This window comes from Siphateles boraxobius, unplaced genomic scaffold (assembly GCF_051911475.1).
Source record: "Siphateles boraxobius isolate OS27281-9 unplaced genomic scaffold, OSU_SipBor_1 33, whole genome shotgun sequence".
Classification (NCBI taxonomy): Eukaryota; Metazoa; Chordata; class Actinopteri; order Cypriniformes; family Leuciscidae; genus Siphateles; species Siphateles boraxobius.
The window spans coordinates 2,306,729-2,327,015 of NW_027508953.1; the positions used below are offsets into that span (position 1 = coordinate 2,306,729).

The 20,287-nt window shown below is 37.6% G+C and overlaps 1 protein-coding gene across 2 annotated transcripts in view; it reads left to right on the top strand.

The window, feature by feature from the left end:
- trappc9 (trafficking protein particle complex subunit 9) overlaps window positions 1–20,287 on the top strand; it is a 223,808-nt gene that overhangs the window by 8,024 nt on the left and 195,497 nt on the right. Inside the window, exons 5-9 of one of the 2 annotated variants that reach the window (XM_077194949.1) lie at window positions 153–179; window positions 1,281–1,402; window positions 3,562–3,687; window positions 3,760–3,976; window positions 8,628–8,771. In XM_077194949.1, the coding sequence (XP_077051064.1) occupies window positions 153–179; window positions 1,281–1,402; window positions 3,562–3,687; window positions 3,760–3,976; window positions 8,628–8,771 (636 nt within the window). The remainder of the gene's footprint in view (window positions 1–152; window positions 180–1,280; window positions 1,403–3,561; window positions 3,688–3,759; window positions 3,977–8,627; window positions 8,772–20,287) is intronic. The other variant, XM_077194950.1, reaches the window with a different exon arrangement.

Sequence of the window (20,287 nt, forward strand, 5' to 3'; positions counted from 1 at the left end):
TACTAACACTGCTTACCATGAACTGCAGCTTGTGCCAAGAGTGAACCAGGCTCTCTCTCTCTCTCTCTCTCTCTCTCTCTCTCTCTCTCTCTCTCTCTCTCTCTCTCTCTCTCTCGCTCTCTCTCTCTCTTTCTCTTTGTCTGTGTCTTCAGGCGCTCAAGAAGTTCTCATTGATCCAGGTACAGTAAAGCACACGTGTAGCTCTAGATAAGGATTTTATTCCTGTCCGTTTGTGCTCTTGTGATGTAGTTTTAGTTCCTTGTGCTTGTGCATGTGTGCAGGTGTTTTGTGGCCTTTTGTGTTTCTGAGCTGATGGCAATGAAAATATCTGCAGTGATTTCAGTGCATGGATGTGAATCCTTACTTTTAAATCCAGCTGAAAGGATTTATAGCTCTTTTATTGCAATCATTAGATGTGATGTTTGTGTTTTTTTGTGCCTGATTTTTGCAGTAGTTATATCAGGCCAATGACTGATCCACCATTACAAAATCTGCATTGCAGACACTTACTGACCAAATTGTTTTGTGCTTTTTATGATAATGCTTTGCTATTAAGAATAACTAACTTATTAGTAACGAATGGGGTTAACCTCTTGATTATTTTAGTTGATAGATCGTACACACACAGGCTTAACTTGTTTATTCTAATAAACTTTGACATCTGCTCTTTGCTGACACTAGAGGTCAGTGTTTTTTTTGCCATTTGAGTTATATGATCACAAACAGACTTATTACACTTAAGAGATTTAATTTGCATTTCTAAATCAAAAGATTAAATATTCTAAATGGATTTCTCATTAGTTTAAAGAGTTTGGAAAAAATAAATGAAAAATTCCAAAGGTTTTCAAAGGTTATTAAACTGTAATGAAAGATTATGCACTGATGAATCGTTCCTGATAAGACCAGGGATATGGATTAAGTAAACCTAAGGTGAATTTGTTCTCTTTCTCTTTTTTTAATAAACGTCCTGAGTGTGTAATTATTTTTCTCATTCCTCTAAACATGTTTCTTGACGACTTTAATATTCAATTCAAGAAATTGCTTGTCGAGTTCCAGGTCTTGCATCAGAAAAATGGGCTCATTTTCAGCATCTCATATCTCAGAGCTGTTGAATGCAAAATATAATCTTTAGGATTATTACATTTCTCAGGCTTCATGACATTTGAAAATAAGGTAGCATGAATGCAAGCATTGCATTAGCATGCAAAGGACAGAATGGACTTTCTTTTCATTGATCATGGTGCATTAACGTTGGTTCTCTCTCTTGTCTTCCTGTCCAGGTGCTCTGACGACCAATGGCATCAGTGCAGACACGAGCACTGAGATCGGCCGAGCCAAGAACTGCCTGAGTCAGGAGGACATCATTGACAAATACAAGGAGGCCATCTCTTACTACGGCAAGGTAACTTCCTGTTCTGCTCCGTCCGAGAGGATGTTCTCTGCTGTGGAGGAGTGCTTTTGTTTTCTAGAAGCCTGCATTTTTTAAAATCAAAACTACTATAAAAACACACATTATTGTGAAATATTATTTCCACTTAAATGAACTGATTTTTATGTGAATATATTGTAAAATGTCATTTATTCCAGTGATCAAAGCTGAATTTTCAGCATCATTACTCCAGCATTCAGTCATGTGTCACATGATCCTTCAGAAATCATTCTAATATGATTATTTGATACTCAAGAAGCAGTTTTGTTCTGCTTTATATTTTTTTTGGAAATCATGTGGATGTATTTTTTTCAGGATTCTTTGAGGATATTTCAGGATATTTTTTATAATATTATAAATGTCTTTAATTTATCTTTGAAGAAACAGCTTTATAAACGTAGTTTTGGCTTTTTGTTTTATTACTGGGTTTCATTTGTTAACATGAATTAATTATAGTTAAAATAAACTAACAATATTGCAACATTTACTGATTCATTGTTAAAATCAAAATATTGATTAGTTATTTAATTAATTAGTTTTATTTAGTGGGCCTGAGCTAACAATGAACAGTCGTATTTTTTTTATTTACTAACGTTAACAAAGATAAATAAATACTGCCACAAATGTACTGTTAATTGTTAGTTTATGTTAACGTTAACTAATGGGACCTTGTTATGAAAATGTTACCATAACCATGCCCGATTTAAGCCGTTTTAAAATTGCTTTTGAAAAATCGTTAAATAATGAAACTTGAACTTTTCATTAAACATGGCCATAATAAGTAACATGTCTTTCAAAGCCTTGTGTTGTAGTGATTTTACCCCAGTTAAGGGAGTTTTAAGCACACATTTCTCCATGCCGTGCCTAACAACGCTGTGGTAAAACCACTTTAACACGCAGCTTCTTTGTGGGACATTGTTTTATTAAACACTCAAAGTTGCGTTTCATTATTCATCAGCTCCTGCTCTGAGATGGCAAATGTTTTATGCAGGTGTTTTACCCAAAATGGCTCTGCTGATGTGCGTCTCACAGCAAATAGCCCCTAGAGATGGTCTAGATTCTGGAATTAAAATATCTTTGTATGGTGCATTTTAAACTCAGTGTTCCTGGCTCATGTAAAGTCAAGTATTTGACCCCAGTGTTGTGAATTGAGCCGCTGGTGCAGTCTCTGCTGGTCTCGTATCTGTCACATCAGCTGTTCTGCCAGGAGCCAGCAGGGGGCACTGCAGCTTCGCAAATTCAGACTTCAACACAGCACTTTGTGCCGCTGACCACTGCTGAGCTTTGATTTTCAAATATGATGACACATCCTGAAGAGGGACCGCAGCATAACCTTTCTCTGACCCTTCAGGTCTTTTCTTTATATTTTAGTCTGTGAGTTTCAGTATTGGAATTTATTATCAGGCCTTAGAGTGTAGTTTTTACAGTCTGAAATTATATTTCAGTGTGATTGAAATGTCAGCATGATATGGCCATTTGTGCAAATCTGTTGTGCAATCAAAACCATTTTTCTTATTGTATTAACTGATTTAATAATTCAGTTATTAAAAAAAAAAAATTTGCTGAACAGAGGCACACGGGAGATTACCTTTTTTTTGACCCTCAAATTTTTTTGCATTTATATTTTAATCAGTGAACCGCAATATTGCAAGCTATTGCCTTTATGCTCTCAGTGTGATTTTTACAATCTGAAATTGTAATGGAAATGTGATTTAAAATATCAGAATGATCTGGCCATTTATATTAAAAGTCCACAAAAAAAAAAAGAATTCACTATTTATTTATTATTGTATTAAAAATATAATTTGAATACTATTACTATAAACAAATTAATTATTTAATTATATAAATAAATTATATATTTAATAATATTTAGTAAAATTAATAATTTAATAATATATATATTTTAAATTAGTACATTTATTGAATAAATACAAAATTAATTATTTATTAAAATAAATTGCTTAAATTGCTCTAATGGAATATATTTGAGGGCTGGGCCATGATTAATTGCATTAATTTATTTTTTATAATTATTATTTTTTAAATAAATAATTGAGGCACTAAATTAACGCTTTAAAGTTGACAGCTCATAAGTCATAAAAAGTAAAACCTTGTTGTCTGTGTTTCAGTATAAGAGTGCTGGAGTGATAGAGCTGGAGGCCTGTATTAAGGCCGTCAGAGTGTTGGCCATTCAGAAGCGAGCCATGGAGGCGTCCGAGTTCCTGCAGAACGCTGTTTACATCAACCTTGGCCAGGTGAGCGGATGTACAACAATATTCAGTACAACCGCTAGTCAGTCAAGTTGCTATAATCCTATCTGTGTTCAGCTGTCAGAAGAGGAGAAGATCCAGCGTTACAGCGTCCTGTCAGAGCTCTACGAGCTCATCGGCTTCCACCGTAAATCTGCGTTCTTCAAACGCGTTGCCGCCATGCAGTGTGTGGCTCCCACTATCCCTGAGCCGGGCTGGAAGGCCTGTTACAAACTCCTGCTGGAGACCCTGCCGGGATACAGCCTCTCTCTGGACCCCAAAGACTTCAGCAAAGGTAACGCGAGATGGTTCTTTATAGGGCTGTCTAAGTTATGCTGTCAGAATTATTGTTTCTAAGGCTGTTAAAACATATTACACGTGTTTTATTTTAGTGTGTTCTGTGTGGTTTCTGAAGACAGGTTGGAGGTGTTTCCTTTTATTAGTAAATGGTGGCGAATTATTGAGTTCATCAAAAATAGTGATTTGATGGTGGATTTGAATGATGGTGTCTGAAGTGTCTGAAAAAAAAAAAATTTTTAGCTTTAGTTAACAATGACGACAACAACAACAACACCCTTTAATTTTTTTCTGTCTGTTTTTGTGTGTGGTTTTCTTATTATCACAAGTTCCCTAGAGTTGTTTTAAATTTTTTTTGACATGACAATCCCATTCATACTCAGATAATATATATATCTTTACACCACAAGGTTGAAAAGGAAGGCATAACAATATTATTAATTCAATCATTAACAGAGACTGTCTTTATGCAAGCTAACAGATCTTACATACATTTTTTACATTGCAGTGCAAAAGAACAGTCAGAATCTTTCTTTTTATTCCGTATTTGGAATATTATATTTATTTGGTCCTATATTTATTTACAATTCATCAGTTTGTGAATGAGACTAAAGGTTCTTGCACACTGTGTCTGAAATTTTCGTATGCATTTTTTCGTATTCGTCATTTGGTGGCTGACACACCTCTCAAAATGCTTGCTACGGATGCGAAAAACGTAGACAATCGAACCCCGATCCAAATTTTTTTTAGTTCCAGAGGCAGTGTGTAAATGTGATTGACACAACTTGAGGTCGTATTTATTTTTTTACCTTCGAAAATTTCGGATGAGAATTTCGGACTTAGTGTGCAAGTACCTTAAGACTGTTTTCTTTGTCAAAATCGTGACAGAACTGAATCAAAATCACATGAAAACAAGTGTCTGTCATTCTAGCATATGTCACCCTGCTCTCTTGATATATCACCATCAGGCATTCAAAAAAGCACTTCAGTCGACCAGAAGTTTCAGTGTCTATTTGACCTGTTTGAAAGGCATTGTGCACCTCCATGTCCTCAGGCCTGTTTAAGACAGACTCCTTTTCACAATAAACAAAGAAGTAATGTGCATGCAAGTCTGGAATAGAAATGTGGTCTTGCATGCATTATGATGCAAGTGTTGTACGTGCCAGTGTCTCAAGGTTTTAAACCATGATAATGACATCATCACCCCCCTCTCCTCCTCATGTCTGCTCTTTTAATTAATGTAATGCTGTCATTTGTTTAATAAATGCATGCTATTACTGTGTTTTATTTCATAGCTGTCCTCTCGACCCATTTGACCTCTTGTTTACTGACGTCTTTCTCAATACATGAGCAGAATATGAACAGTTTGAATTGCTCATTTTTCTCGAAATACCTCTGACTCATAAACGGGCTTTGGTTGATTTGTAATCTGACCAGGCAGCATTGAAGTAACCTTGTCCCTCTTTGTATGCTTGCAGAAAAGCGTTGTGTGTTTTGAAGGGCTCCTCTCAGGGGTGATATATATTCCGTCTACTCTTTTGTGTTTGGAAAACAGCGCCGAGAGGAGATCTGACCCTGAGCTGTGATGTCAGACTCTATGGTGCATTACTGTAGGGTCCTTAACTATATTCTCTTTAATATGAAATCCTCTCAACCTCCTGCCGACTCGCGCGCACACACACGCACACACGCATGGAATAATAAAGATGTTTAGATTTAGACTCACACTGCCTGAGGGTCTGTCTATATCATTCAGAATCCTTCAAATTGGAGAGAGAAAATCATTGTTATTCTTTATAATGACACAGAATGGAATTCGAAAAGGCATTTAACTTTCATTCCATGAAAAGATGAAAAAAAGGTGGGACTCGTCATGTCTAGAGACCAGAATATCAGAGAATTGGCAAAGAGCTCTTTAGTAAGTAACCACCCATAAACCTCTTGGAACCACACAGCAATGCTCTAAAAACCATCTAGGACACCTCAGCAAGTGCATAGCAGTGGTTTTGGTTGGTTGGTAAGTTAGTTTTATTATTTTTCACTTCCCTCAAAGTGTTGGTGCTGTCAGCAGAAACATTCTTTTGAGAGACAGGAGAATGCTATTACACTTTGATAGAAGATTTGAGAGTCAGTTTTGATTTCACGCTGACTTTAAGCAATATTTACGCATGCCGCCTGGATGCAGACCCAGCCGGTCCCTCATTCAAATATATTTAAAGCAGCTGATGATGTGTGGTTTTTGTGTTGAATCTGTGATGTCATTGAGAGCAGGAGGGCATGGAGACCCCATCACATGTTTAGGCTGAAGCTGGGGTTGATCCTGGCTTACTGAAGCTTTAAGTGAAAGAGAGAAGGGTCAATAGAGACACCATGGAGTGCAGAGAGAGAGAAGAAAAAATGGGTTTTTAATTGGCCTGGGATTCTCCAGCTCAGCTCTCTTTAGGCACAGAGAGAGAGAGAGAGAGAGAGAGAGAGAATATCCTCAACATCTTGATTGATTGCGTTTAGCTCAACCGTTGTGCGCGAGGATTTGGAAAGTCCAGTGAAAACACAAAGACCGCACACAGAACTACAGCAGACCCTGGAGTGCCGTAAAGCGCTTCCTAGAGATTGTTACGAGCCCTGAACTGCCGCGGGATGTCTTCTTTCTAGTTGACGAGGGAGTGAAGTGGCTGTTTTTGATAATTGGCAGCGAAATGTGCAGCAGCTGTTTTATAAATCGTCTAATTTTATGGGGTGTAATGGTTAAAGATCAGGGACCTATTGAATAAATATTTGGTATGCACAAAATTGGAAATTGCAAACTTTTTACTGATCCAAATAATGAACTGCATTAAATTATTAAAATCCATAGTACACTTTTCTTTTAATATACCACGTTTAAAATAAACGTGCTTCCTCATGCGTGGATCAGATGTATTTTATAATAAATTTTGGTTTAATTTTATAATTTATATTAACTGTAGTACTTTGATGTAAAGGTAACAGTAATCTGTATACATGTTGAATGTTTTATTTTACAAAAGATATTTCAGTAATAGGCTGATGTCAGTGAGTTTTTTTTTTCCTTTCTGCAAAAATGTCTTTATCGTCGCCTAATGTGTTTCTGATGGTGCTAATACGCTGTTGTATCTGTTAATGGGTGTCTGGATAGAAAATGCATATGCAAATTATATGCAGATAAGGTTGTGCATAATAAAAAGGCATGAGCTCCATTTACGGTTGACTCCAGGAGGAGACGGCATGGGGAATAGAGCTTATGCATGTACATAATATTTCGCTAACTAGGATTTGGACACAATCTGGTCTTTGGAGGGCTTTAATTATTATAATTTTTTTTGTAAATAATTTTCTTCTTTGATTTTGAGTAACACAGTATCTCAAGACAGCATAAAATGTATTAGTTAACAATCTGTGTAGGAACAGGGCACTTCAGAGTAAGTAAGATAGGATAAGATATTTTAGTTTTTTTTTTAACCCTCCAAACTTATGTGCATGCACAGAATCTGCTGTTTATGTGTATACTATTGCATTTGCCAAATTCATTATTCACTTTTAAATGCACACATTTGAGAGAGAAAAACACACATTGCAGCAGCTTTGACCACACATTCCATCTATCTACAAACAAACTGCTCTTCTTCTGTAGTGCCAGGTTTCTGATTTGGGACACACTATAATCTCATATACCATTTAGGACATAGGTGTTATACAAATAAGGATGCATCTGTAATTTTGGATGTTCGGCAGGAGATCTTATTAAATTGCTTGTTTAATTAATTGAGTTTGGCCCAGTTCTCATCTTGGAAATATGTAGAAATTTACAGTTTTAAGTCAATGCATGTTTATGTAAATATGTCTTACACTTTCAGTGAACAATGAGAAGTTAAGGATTATGATTCCCGCTTTGTTTGAGCACATTGCGTTGTGGAATATAGTGTCTATACTTCACATTTTGAAACATACAGATACACTTTTGTAGTATTGTAGTGTGCCGTTCTAAACAGTTTCCTGGAGACTATTGATTACTGTTTCTTGAAAAAGCATCAGAAATGTTGCAGTTTCATGTTGCTTTTAGCAGACACACTCTCGCTACTCTAAAGCTTAGCGTGGATTTGCATTGAGTGAAAGGTGAGTTGTGAAACAGACAGTCATGTGAGCAGCAGAACTGTGTGGAGTGATAAATCCTCACAATCGTTCCACAGCAGAACGGATCAGCTTCACCTCTCTCTCTCTCTTTACTGTGACGGCTGTGTTAGTCGCCTGATGGATGAGTTTCGTAACTCAGCTGTTTTATCATGTAATTTAGGATTGCACATTTTATGATGCCTCTCTGACAGTTTGAGCAGAAAAAGATGCTGTATGTACAAACAAAACTTAGCCGAGTTTGACCTTCCTGTCACATTATATTTCATCAGTGAAAGAGGGTGTAAAGAAGACTTTTTTTGATCTTGTCGTAAGAACTACCTTGAACTTTAGGAGGGGAAAGGTAAATAAAATGCTGCAAGAGTGTTGGAAAGGGCCTTTTTAAGATTGTGTACTATTGGGAAAAAAATCAGTAGGTGGAAACGCGAAGGCTCATGTAAACTAAATGCATCAAAAGTGTTGTTTTGTGTGTTTAAATGCTTTCTCCTTCTGTCTGTTTGTAGGGACCCATCGTGGATGGGCGGCAGTGCAGTTACGGTTGCTTCATGAGCTGGTTTATGCGTCTCGTCGTATGGGGAATCCAGGTCTCTCTGTCAGACATCTATCGTTCCTGCTACAGACCATGCTGGACTTCCTCTCGGACCAGGGTAAGACATGGCAATCGTGCGCAAATGCCCTCAAACCTTTACACAGAAGGTTTTAAAGACCTTCTATTGAGGTTTTGGTCTCATTTGGGATTATTCATTTTTTTTAAATGCCTCAATTATGCTAATTTTGTTTTGTAGGTCTTTTTGACAAAAGGTTTACATGCATCCATAGTAAAAAAAAAAAACACTTTCATTTACTCGTAATATACATTGCACATCACCTCATTACTTAGGGCCCATCCACACTACTACGTTTTAGTTTAGAAACGTAGACCTTTTGCTATGTTTGAACCTCCCGTCCACACTAAAACGGCAAAAACGAAGACCTAAAACGGAGAAGTTCAGGCCCTGTTTACACGAGAACGATTCTGGGTGAAAACGTAAAAATATTTTATCGGATGTGCCTTTCGTTTACACGGCGACGGCGTTAAACGCAAAAAAGTGAAACCACCCTCCAGAGTGGAAATCTTAAAAATGATCCACCCTCGCGTTCCAATCTAAACAGTAAAAACGCAAATCTGCTCACTGTGGCTCTCGTCGCGTACGTGTTTACGTCACAGGCATGCGGCATTACAGGAAAATAACCCCAATATGTCGGATTATTTCCATACGTCGGACCTTCAAATTGCCATAGCAGCTCTGATAAACGTACAAGAGTCTTTTCAGCAGTTGTACAAAATATTCTCAGATATTGGTGTTGTTGTGTCGCAGTGCTTCACATTGCCACCTAGCCGCCTGGAGTGCATACTTTATCGAATTTCACACACTTTTGCGTCATCATATGCATGCGGATTTCCCCCCGATAACGCTCGTCTAAATGCAGAATAAAAAGTGATAACGCAACGCCACTTTTGCGTTTTCTCTTCAGATCGTTTCCGTGTAAACATAGCCTCAGAAACGCTGCCGACCTTGTTTCGCGTTTTGAATCTCCGGAGGGCGTTTTTGTGTAGACGGGTCAAAACGGAGGACTTTAGAAACGATGACGCAGAGGCTCACGCTCGGCTCTCTGATTGGATGTCATACAATGGAAGATAACGCACAACAACAGCCTAGACTACCAGTTACGTTAGTGCAAGTAAATTCTGCATTTCACAATGCTATAACTGCCTACATGTGCCGGAGGCAAGCTATTATTCCAGCGATCTGTGACAGTTCCCGTGTGCAGCGGCGGTATCGACCGTACATGGAGCGTCGGTCGAGTTAAGCCGGGAAGAACCAGCGCATGGTGGGCTAATTTTATCAATGAAGTTGTAGTTCCTGAAGAATGGTGCGAAAACTTTTGAATGTCCAGATCGGCACTTATCAACCTCAGTGAAATCTGAGGAATAGTCAATCCGTTTCCTGTTTACACCGGCACGCGCATGCCCAGTGTAGGTGAATGGTGACGTGATCCGCGTTTTCAGTCGTTTTAATGTGGACGGAGATCAGTTCTAAAACGCTGGTGTGGACGGAGATCGTATTCGGTTTAATTCTCCGTTTCTAAACTAAGACGCAGTAGTGTGGATGGGGCCTTAGGCTTTGTTTACACGGAAACGATCTGAAGAGAAAACGCAAAAGTGGCGTTGCGTTATCACTTTTTATTCTGCGTTTAGACGAGCGTTATGGGGGGAAATCTGCGTGCATATGGTGACGCAAAAGTGTGTGAAATTCGATGTAGTATGCACTCCAGGCGGCTAGGTGGCAATGTGAAGCACTGCGACACAACAACACCAATTCTGCGCGCCTGCGCACAACCTTCCTTCTACTTCTCTCCCTAGTAGCGCGGAATCAAAACATGGCGAAGCGAACAGCAAAAAGACTCTTGTACGTTTATCAGAGCTGCTAGGGCAACTTGAAGGTCTGACGTATGGAAGTAATCTGACTTGTTGTTTGTTATTTTCCTGTACTGGCGCATGCTTGTGACGCAAACACGTACGCGACGAGAGCCACCGTGAGCAGATTTGCGTTTTTACCCTTTAGACGGGAACGCGACGGTGGAGCGTTTTTAAGATTTCCACTCTGGAGGGTGGTTTCACTTTTTTGCGTTTTTAAGCCCCAAAAACGCCGTCGCCGTGTAAACGAAAGGCACATCTGATCAAATATTTTTACGTTTTCACTCGCGAGCGTTCTCGTGTAAACAGGGCCATAGACACTGAAACAGTTTTCAGACTCTTTTTCAACACCTTCTTTCCGTTAGCCTACTCTGCTCTGATTGGTCAGATGGCTAAATCTGTCGTTATTGGTCTACCGCTTACAGCACATGTCGGAAGCGAAACCCCTATTACCATATCTCAACTTCAGCTCCGTATCTCCCTCAACACTTCATACACAGTAATACGAACAGTAACTATGGTGTTAGTTTTACTCAATTTGAGCCGGAGGCCTCATGCCTTTGAAGTGCATGAAAAGTACGGCGCTGAACACACTGTCTTCTCGACAAACACAAACCAAACTCGTTCAGGCCTCAGGTACAACTGTAATGTTTGAGGGCGGGTCAAAATGCCAATGAAGACCATAGGCTGGCATAGTGTAAATTTGCTACATTGTTACATAGGGATGTAACAGGAAGTGACACTGGAATTGCTGCTGACTCGTTTCAGCAGTTAAGAATCTTTTTTTTTTTCAATAACTCAATTACTCAATAACTTTATTTGTTGTGCACTTCTCAGACCTTTTACATTCACAAATAGTTATATTAATATTCAAATATTAATATTAGGTAATATTTGAAAAGGCATAATAGCTGTACTTTAGTTTACTTTAGGTTTTTGTTCCTTAAGTTGGTTTCACTAAATTACTGAAGACATTTTCCGAAATGTAGCCCTCAAACGTATTAAAACAAGCACTCATAGTGCAGAAGATGCTGTCAGCCTATTCAGAGAGATTCTGACAAACAGAGAGTGCTCACCTAAAAGACAAGAGATGAAAAGAAAGAGACCGTAAAGATGAAATGTTCACTGGAGTGCATTTATGTAGATGGATTCTGCTGCGATGACGACTTGTGATTGTATTTTCAGGCCTGTATTTTATGGAATCGTCATATTATACTTTCAATCATGCTCTTTTTAGAGGGTCATCACTTTCTCTCTGCACAATGACTTATTTTCTTTATTCCTTCAGAAGCCTGTGTGTGAATGTTGAATGCAGGGTTGTGGAAGATGCTTTAAAAGTGCAGTTCACCAGGGTATTCAAAGTAAAGAAGTTAAATTACAGTCAAGTTGCTCTTTTTAAAAAACAAATGTTAACTCTGTTACTAAATAGTAATACAGTTGCTAACACAACGTACAATATTGAAGCTCCTTAAGAGTCAAATATGTTTAATTTGACCACACTTATATTATTATATTATAATATAAAAATATATAATTTATTTTACTATATATACAACCCCAAATCCGAAAAAGTTGGGACATTTTGTAAAATGCATTAAAATCAAGAATATGTGATTTGTTAATTCTATTTAATCTTTTATTAACTGACAAAAGTACAAAGAAACGTTTTCCAATGTTTTCACTGACCAACATAATTGTATTTTGTAAATATGAACAAATTTTTATTTTGATGGCTGCAACACACCCCAAAAAAGTTGGGACAGAGACATGTTTACCACTGTGTCACTTCACCTTTCCTTTTAATCACACTTTTTAATCATTTGGGAGTTGATGATACTAATTGTTGGAGTTTTGCTAGTGGAATATTTGCCCAGTCTCGTCCGATACAAGACAGCCGCTTAACAGTCTGTGGTCATCGTTCTCTGATTTTCCTTTTCATGATGAGTCATACATTTTCCATAAGAGACATATCTGGACTGCAGTGAACAGGCAGACACATCCCTTCTATGGTGCAGAGTGTCTAGAAACCACTCAGTTTTAGCATGTGCAGAATGAGGCCTGGCATTGTCTTGCTTCCCAGGAAAGATGTCATCTTGATGGCAGTTTATGTCTCTGTACAATCCAAATATATGCCTCCATGTCAATGGTACCTTCACAATAATGCAAGTTACCCATACCGTTTGCAATGATGCACCTCAATACCAGGACAGATGTTTGCTTTTACACCTGTCGCTGGTGAAAGTCTGGTTGGTCCCTTACGTCTTTGGGACTGAGAACTCGATGTCCATTTTCTCCCAAAAACAAGCTGAAACATGGACTCATCTGACCACAGCACACATTCCCACCGTCTTCTAGATCATCTGAGATGAGCTCAGGCCCAGAGAACTCGCCGGCATCTCCACATAGAACTGGGGTAAAGCTTTCTCCTTGCCTAACAGAGATTCAAGTGGCATTTCCTGATGCAGCGTCAGACTGTGTTCAGTGAAAATGGTTTTCCAAATTACTCCTGAGCACATGTGTCTGTATTTAACAGAGTTGCATGATGGTATCTTGTGCAATGCCATCTGAGGGCTCAAAGGTCACGCACATTCAACAGAGGTCCTGCCTTACCCAACACAGACTGAGATTTCTCTGGATTCCCTGAATCTTGTGACAATATTATTGTATGGAAGATGATAAAAGACATGCATTCTTTGCAAACTTGCATTGAGAAATGTGATTTTTTTTTAATTGTTTGACAATTCTCTCATGATATTTGGCCATGACCCATCTTTGCTTAAAAAGACTGAGAAGCACTTTTACAACCAAACACGATACCCTCAACTATTACCAATTCACCTGCTAATTGTGGACTGTTTCAAAAGAGTTGGATAATCTAATTTGGATAATCTTTTCACTTTTATTTGGTCTCTGTCCCAACTTTTTTGGGGTGTGTTGCAGCCATCAAAATCAAAATTTGTTCATATTTACAAAATACAATTATCTTGGTCAGGGAAAACATTGGAAAACTTTTCTTTGTACTTTTGTCAGTTAAAAAACGTTTAAATAGAATTAACAAATCACAGATTCTTGATTTTAATGCATTTTACAAAATGTCCCAACTTTTTCGGATTTGGGGTTGTATCACATTATATAATTTATATTAATGTATTATAGTTTATATTAATTATAGTGAATTAAATTGATAATTATTAATCAAAATAATAATAAATAATAAACTACAACTAATGAAGTAAAAAAAACAATTTACAAAAGATGTTCACTGTTTTAGAAACAGTATTTAGTTTTATTTTTGCTCGCTTTTTTGATGATGAAATAATTGAACTGATTCATTATAATGATTCAGATTTTGCAGTGCTACTTCAGAGATGCACATTTGATTATTGATTCATTTTAAAACTATTTTACAGGCCTGATATTTAATAAAATCTTAAATAATGGAAATGTTCTGGAAATTCCTATAGTCTCCTATAATTATTATTATAATCTTTTAGCTAATTTGCATATTGTCCTGCAACACCGCAATGTTAAAAAAACGAATTGCTTGTAAAAGAACAGCTAGATAGTGTTGAATTTGAAAACCACTGAGCTACTGTTTTTTGGTAATAGTGTTACTACTTTCAGTGTCCCAAACACTGGTTAAGTTCAAAGATGTATGTGCTTTTGTGTATGTCTGTGTGTCTGCGTGTGTGTGTGTGTTACCTGGATTTTCCTGAAAGCCTCTGTGTCTTTGAAAAGAGATTGATGTTGCTTTTTTGTTGTTCAGCCATGGACCACTTCACAGCATCCTGTCCCCACAGAGGTGTTCTGTAATCCTGTCTGCTTCTCTTTCTCACACACACACACACACACACACACACACACACACACACACGATTGGGCCTGCAGCTCTTGGGTATTGAGCTCTGTCAAGCTTATCATTTCCTACCAGACAGAACAAATCCAGAGTTCCCTCGGCTGAGCTCAGGCATTGGTCGAGCGCTGTTTTCAACACAGTGTCTGAGGAACAATGGCTCCCTATGTTCTAGGGATGTGCGGTATACCGGTACTGCCAAAATGCCGGTATATATTATATTTCAAACGGTACAATATCATAATTTTGTTCAATTCGGTATTTGATGCGCTGCTGTTTCGAAGTTCACCGCTAGGCGGCAGTGCGCTGTCTAAACTGACGCGGGTCATGCGAAACCGGCAAACGGTGACAACAAAGGAACACGATGGATCAAACGAAGCTCATTCGAATTTCTACACGCCCGAAATTAATAAATTGAGAGAGCACTGAGCAGTATGAGTGAAATAAGGCATTACTTTGCCTACAAAACTAATGAGAGAAAAGTAAAGAAACAGATCTCAATGCACCACTCTGCAAACGGAGAGGCAACACATCAAATCTGCCTAACTTAAGCACTTGACTCGTCAGTTGCTAATCCTGACTTGTTCAAAGAGTTCAGAGATCGACAGGTTTGTGACCGTTAGTCCATCATTCAACTCATTTAATTTAGACTTTTATTGAACACTGAACAGCACACATGCATAAGAGCTTATCAATTATATATGATACGGTAAACACGAAAGCTCAAATCTGCTTGCATGACACGCTAGAACCAATTAAGTTTGGGTCTCATCATTTTTGAGCTTTCAAACAAACATATATTAATTGAATTTGAATGAATAAAGAATAAAAAATGTAATGATATTAAATTTAGTATTAGTGATAGTAAAATGAATGGCATATTATAGTAGTAATATGAATATTACAATTAAGCTACATTTGTCAACATTCATTAGGTAATCTGAACTAACAGTATTATAGCATTTATTAATCTATATCAATCGGCAATTAAAAAACCAAAAAAATTAAATGTACTAATACATGTTTAGCATGTTATGCAATGCACTAAACTAACATGAACTCAAACAGTAACCAAACCAAGATGAATAAATGCAATAAATGTTGATAATTCTCTGTTGATGCATGACAGCTAATGGTTTACATGTCATTTCATTATTCTATTATTATTATTATTATTTGTGAATCTATCATTTTGGATATTAACCTATTTTAATTGAATAAATTCAGGATTTTTTTCCAAAATCAAAATTTAACCTACTGTATGTTCCCTGACTTTTTTTTTATTTATTTATTTTTTTTTTTATTATTTTTTTTTTTTACACATTTTGATACCCTTTCTTTGCACATTTGGTAGTGGAGAGTTTCAAGCAGTGTTTTTTAAGTGTCACTTAAATTTTGAGACTTTTTTTTTCTTTGCTTTTTTTCTTAGCTGTGGTATCGATTTAGTATCGATACAGAGGTATTAGGTTCTGGTATCGTATCGAAGCCAAAATTGTGCTATCGAGCCATCCCTACTATGTTCTGATAAAACCCATTTCTACACTTCTCTGAGAGCCAAACCAATCACTCTTATTTTGTCTAATGAGCGATGTGATCTGTTTTCGGGACTTTAATGGAATTTTGGGCCGCCTTTTGGAGTTTAAACGGAAGCTTGAAAGCTTCAAGTTGAAGTCTTATAGTATATACGTATATCTTATATGTTGTAATTTGGCATTATATTATATGCCCAATTGCTCATGACTTAATGTATAATATTAATAATAATTTTCTGAGAATATCACTTGCTTTGGCTTACAGCTCAAATTTAGTCCTTTTTTTAAGCACAAATTTAGTCTATATTTAATCGCGTCCTATGGGAATGCACACTTGTACCGAGTTTTTAGCAAACCAGTTTGTTTGTATAGTGTTTGTTTCAGTCAATAAAAAAAAAAAAAAAAACTTTTCAGTCATCGCTCAAACATTTTCTCACATTTTTGATAAATGTTTTAGTTGAATGATGCTCGTTACATAGATTCACTAGCTGAGTTCACCTGGACACTAATAATCGGAGTGTAATTGGACTAATCGCACAGTTGGAATAAAAAATTCTCATGTAACCACGTCAATTGGAACAAGTAGGCTTAATCCGATTTTGATTCGGACCGTAAGGGAGATTAAAACCTGTTCTAATCCATATAGGTCATGTAAACATTTGATCGGATTGAACAGCGAAACTGGAAAGTTCTGCGCATGTGCAATGACGTAGGAATACCGTACTGATGTATGAAGCACGAAACAAGCTGCTGTTATTGAAATTAGTGTCATAAATGTCTGTCGTGTCATTCTGAAATTCTACTTCCACTCATTGTCTGTGAAGTGTTGCAGGAAAATGCTGTTGGAGATCATGATTCTGAATAGACAATTAAACAAAGTCCGAGACCGGTCTCATGACCGATTTCTGCTTTCTCGGACTCGTCTCGGACTTGTTCCTTCAAAGACTCGGTCTCGACTCGGACTCGACCCTTCAAAGACTCGGTCTTGACTCGGACTCGACCCCTCAAAGACTCTGTCTCGACTCAGACTCGACCCTTCAAAGACTCGGTCTCGACTCGGACTCGACCCTTCAAAGACTCTGTCTTGACTCGGACTCGACTCTTCAAAGACTCGGTCTCGACTCGGACTCGACCCTTCAAAGACTCGGTCTTGACTCGGACTCGACTCTTCAAAGACTCGGTCTTGACTCGGACTCGACCCTTCAAAGACTCGGTCTTGACTCGGACTCGACCCTTCAAAGAATCGGTCTTGACTCGGACACGACCCTTCAAAGACTCGGTCTTGACTCGGACTCGACCCTTCAAAGAATCGGTCTTGACTCGGACTCGACCCTTCAAAGACTCGGTCTTGACTCGGACTCGACCCTTCAAAGAATCGGTCTTGACTCGGACACGACCCTTCAAAGACTCGGTCTTGACTCGGACTCGACCCTTCAAAGACTCGGTCTTGACTCGGACTCGACCCTTCAAAGAATCGGTCTTGACTCGGACACGACCCTTCAAAGAATCGGTCTTGACTCGGACACGACCCTTCAAAGACTCGGTCTTGACTCGGACTCGACCCTTCAAAGTCTCGGTCTTGACTCGGACTCGACCCTTCAAAGAATCGGTCTTGACTCGGACTCGACCCTTCAAAGACTCGGTCTTGACTCGGACTCGACCCTTCAAAGAATCGGTCTTGACTCGGACACGACCCTTCAAAGACTCGGTCTTGACTCGGACTCGACCCTTCAAAGACTCGGTCTTGACTCGGACTCGACCCTTCAAAGAATCGGTCTTGACTCGGACACGACCCTTCAAAGACTCGGTCTTGACTCGGACTCGACCCTTCAAAGACTCGGTCTTGACTCGGACACGACCCTTCAAAGACTCGGTCTTGACTCGGACTCGGCATAGTCGGACTCGGCATAGGCGGTCTCGTCCCCATCAATAGCTGCAGTCTATTTAGAAATATTTGATTGAATTTAATTATAAAAAAAAAAGGTTGAATGAATAATTCAATGACTCACTCATAAATATTTAACTTTTTTCATTACCAGACGAATAAGCATTTTTGTATGAATGATTCAATGACAAATACATTTTTAACAGTCACTTGTCACCACCTACTGGTGTAACGGTGTAATTAGTAGTCTTACATGATTTACTCTATTTTGATACTGTATTACGCTACTGTAGACATCAGTGTGTATATCCAAGCTATAAACTTTTATCCCAGTTCTTCTGTGTTCATCTGAATGATTGTAACAGAAATAATGCTACTGTGTGGTTGAAAAGACTGTTTGTGAAGCTGCTTCATACCAATACAGTACAGCTCTGGCAAAGTTTAATAGACATTAGCAGAATCACTGTCATTTAGGAATAAGGTCGCGTGGGTGTTTGAATCGATTGCTTTTTGATTAGGAAGAGCTTCTCAACTGAATTAAAGGGTCCCATCTGAGAGGTGAAGAGACTAACAGTTAGAGTCGGCCTACTGATGCTTTTCTTGATTTTATCACTGAAATCATCTGTCGGAAAAAAGAAAAGAACAGAGTACGGTCAAATTGCCGCCCGCCCTGTTATACACTACTGTATAATGCCTAATGATTAGCTGCAGTTGTTAGGAACACCCTCAGCACAAAGACAATTCACAGAATGGAGGCTTCTGATTTAAACATGTATGCTTGACATTGATCAGTGCCAATCTGGACTCTTGACGGGATAACAGAGCAGGAGATTCTGAGATTCTTTTAAGTTAGCATGTGACGGGTACTGTCTTTTTCAGTTCCTGACAGAATGATATTAGAAGAAAAGATGGGGATGTTTTATTGAAGGCAGAGCTTTGTTGGGAACAATTGCTCTGCCTACAGATAACAGGTGGATGGATGCTTGTGTTATGAAGTGATTAATGCAGATAGAGAGAGAAAGAGGTGGAGAAACATTTACATATGTGGTAAAATGCATGCTTCCAAAAACTAGATGGAAGAGATAATGAAATATAGAAGTGAAGAGATGCTGGATAGAGAGAAAAATGTAAGTGTGTGTAATTTTTCTTTTCTAAACATGAATGAAATACCAGGATTATTTTATTTTTTATTTTTTTTATTTTACAGTATACTTCCCGTTGCTGTACTTTTACAGACACTTTCAATGAATAAGACAGGAGACCAATTTAAATATTATATTAGCTGTTGCATATTATAGGAAACTAATCGTTGGTTTGTAGATCTTGATAAATAGCATAAATTCAAGAAATATTTGTTTATTTTCCTTTTAGAAGCTTTAACACATACACATTACATTTTTGATCATTAAAATAAGCTGATAATGTGTTTACTTCAGTGACGTGCATAGATTTAAATGTATTATTCTCTTTTTATCTTGCACTATACTATTCAAAAGTTTTGGGTCAGTATGATTTTCTTAAAAATAAATTTTTACTTCATGCATTAAATAGATCAGAAATTACATTAAATGCATTTATACTGTTAAAAAAGATTTCTATTAAAAATAAATTCTGTTCTTTTGAACTTTCTATTCATCAAAGGACATTTTTTTTATCATGGTTTCCACAAAAATATTAAGCAGCACAATGTTGATAATAATAAGAAATGTTTCTTAAGCAGCAAATCATCGTATTAGATTGATTTCTGAAGAATGAATGAATGAGGCATTTATATAGCGCTTTCATATTTACTATTCAGCTTTGAATCACATGAATAAAATATATTCAAATATTAGCAGGTATTTTAAGTTGTAGTAATATGTCACAATATTACTGTTTTTTTTACTGTATTTTTGAACAAATATATGCACCAGAGACTTCTTTCAAAAACATTTAAAAATGTCCCTTAATGTAACCAGAAAAAGAAAAAGGTTCAAGCAAATCAGAGTATGAGCAGGTTTCTTAATCAAGGCCTCTGTTTTTGTGAATAAATAGAAAGCATGCTACTTTAAAGAAAAGATTTGTTTGTTTTCATAGTATTTAATTTACTTTTCGGCTGATGCAACAAAGTCCGTGCGGGGAACAATAAAAATGCCAAAGCCTGTCATCACAAATTTTCAGTCAAATTCTAGTCCTGTCCTGCAATATTGCCTTGAATATTTGATCTGCGTATTTGCTTTTGTTGATAGGATCTTAGAGGAAATCTACAGAGAGAAATGATGAGACTGAAACCGTCTGAGAGAGACGGTAAGGAGAAGCAAGTGATGTTGTTGGTTAATTAGTATTTTGTCAAGTTTCATTTGCCAGAGCTCACATGTCGGCAGGGGTTGTGTTGTCTGAACGGAGCAGTGTGAAATAAGCTATTTGAGGTATGTGTTCGGCGGCTATTTTTGACG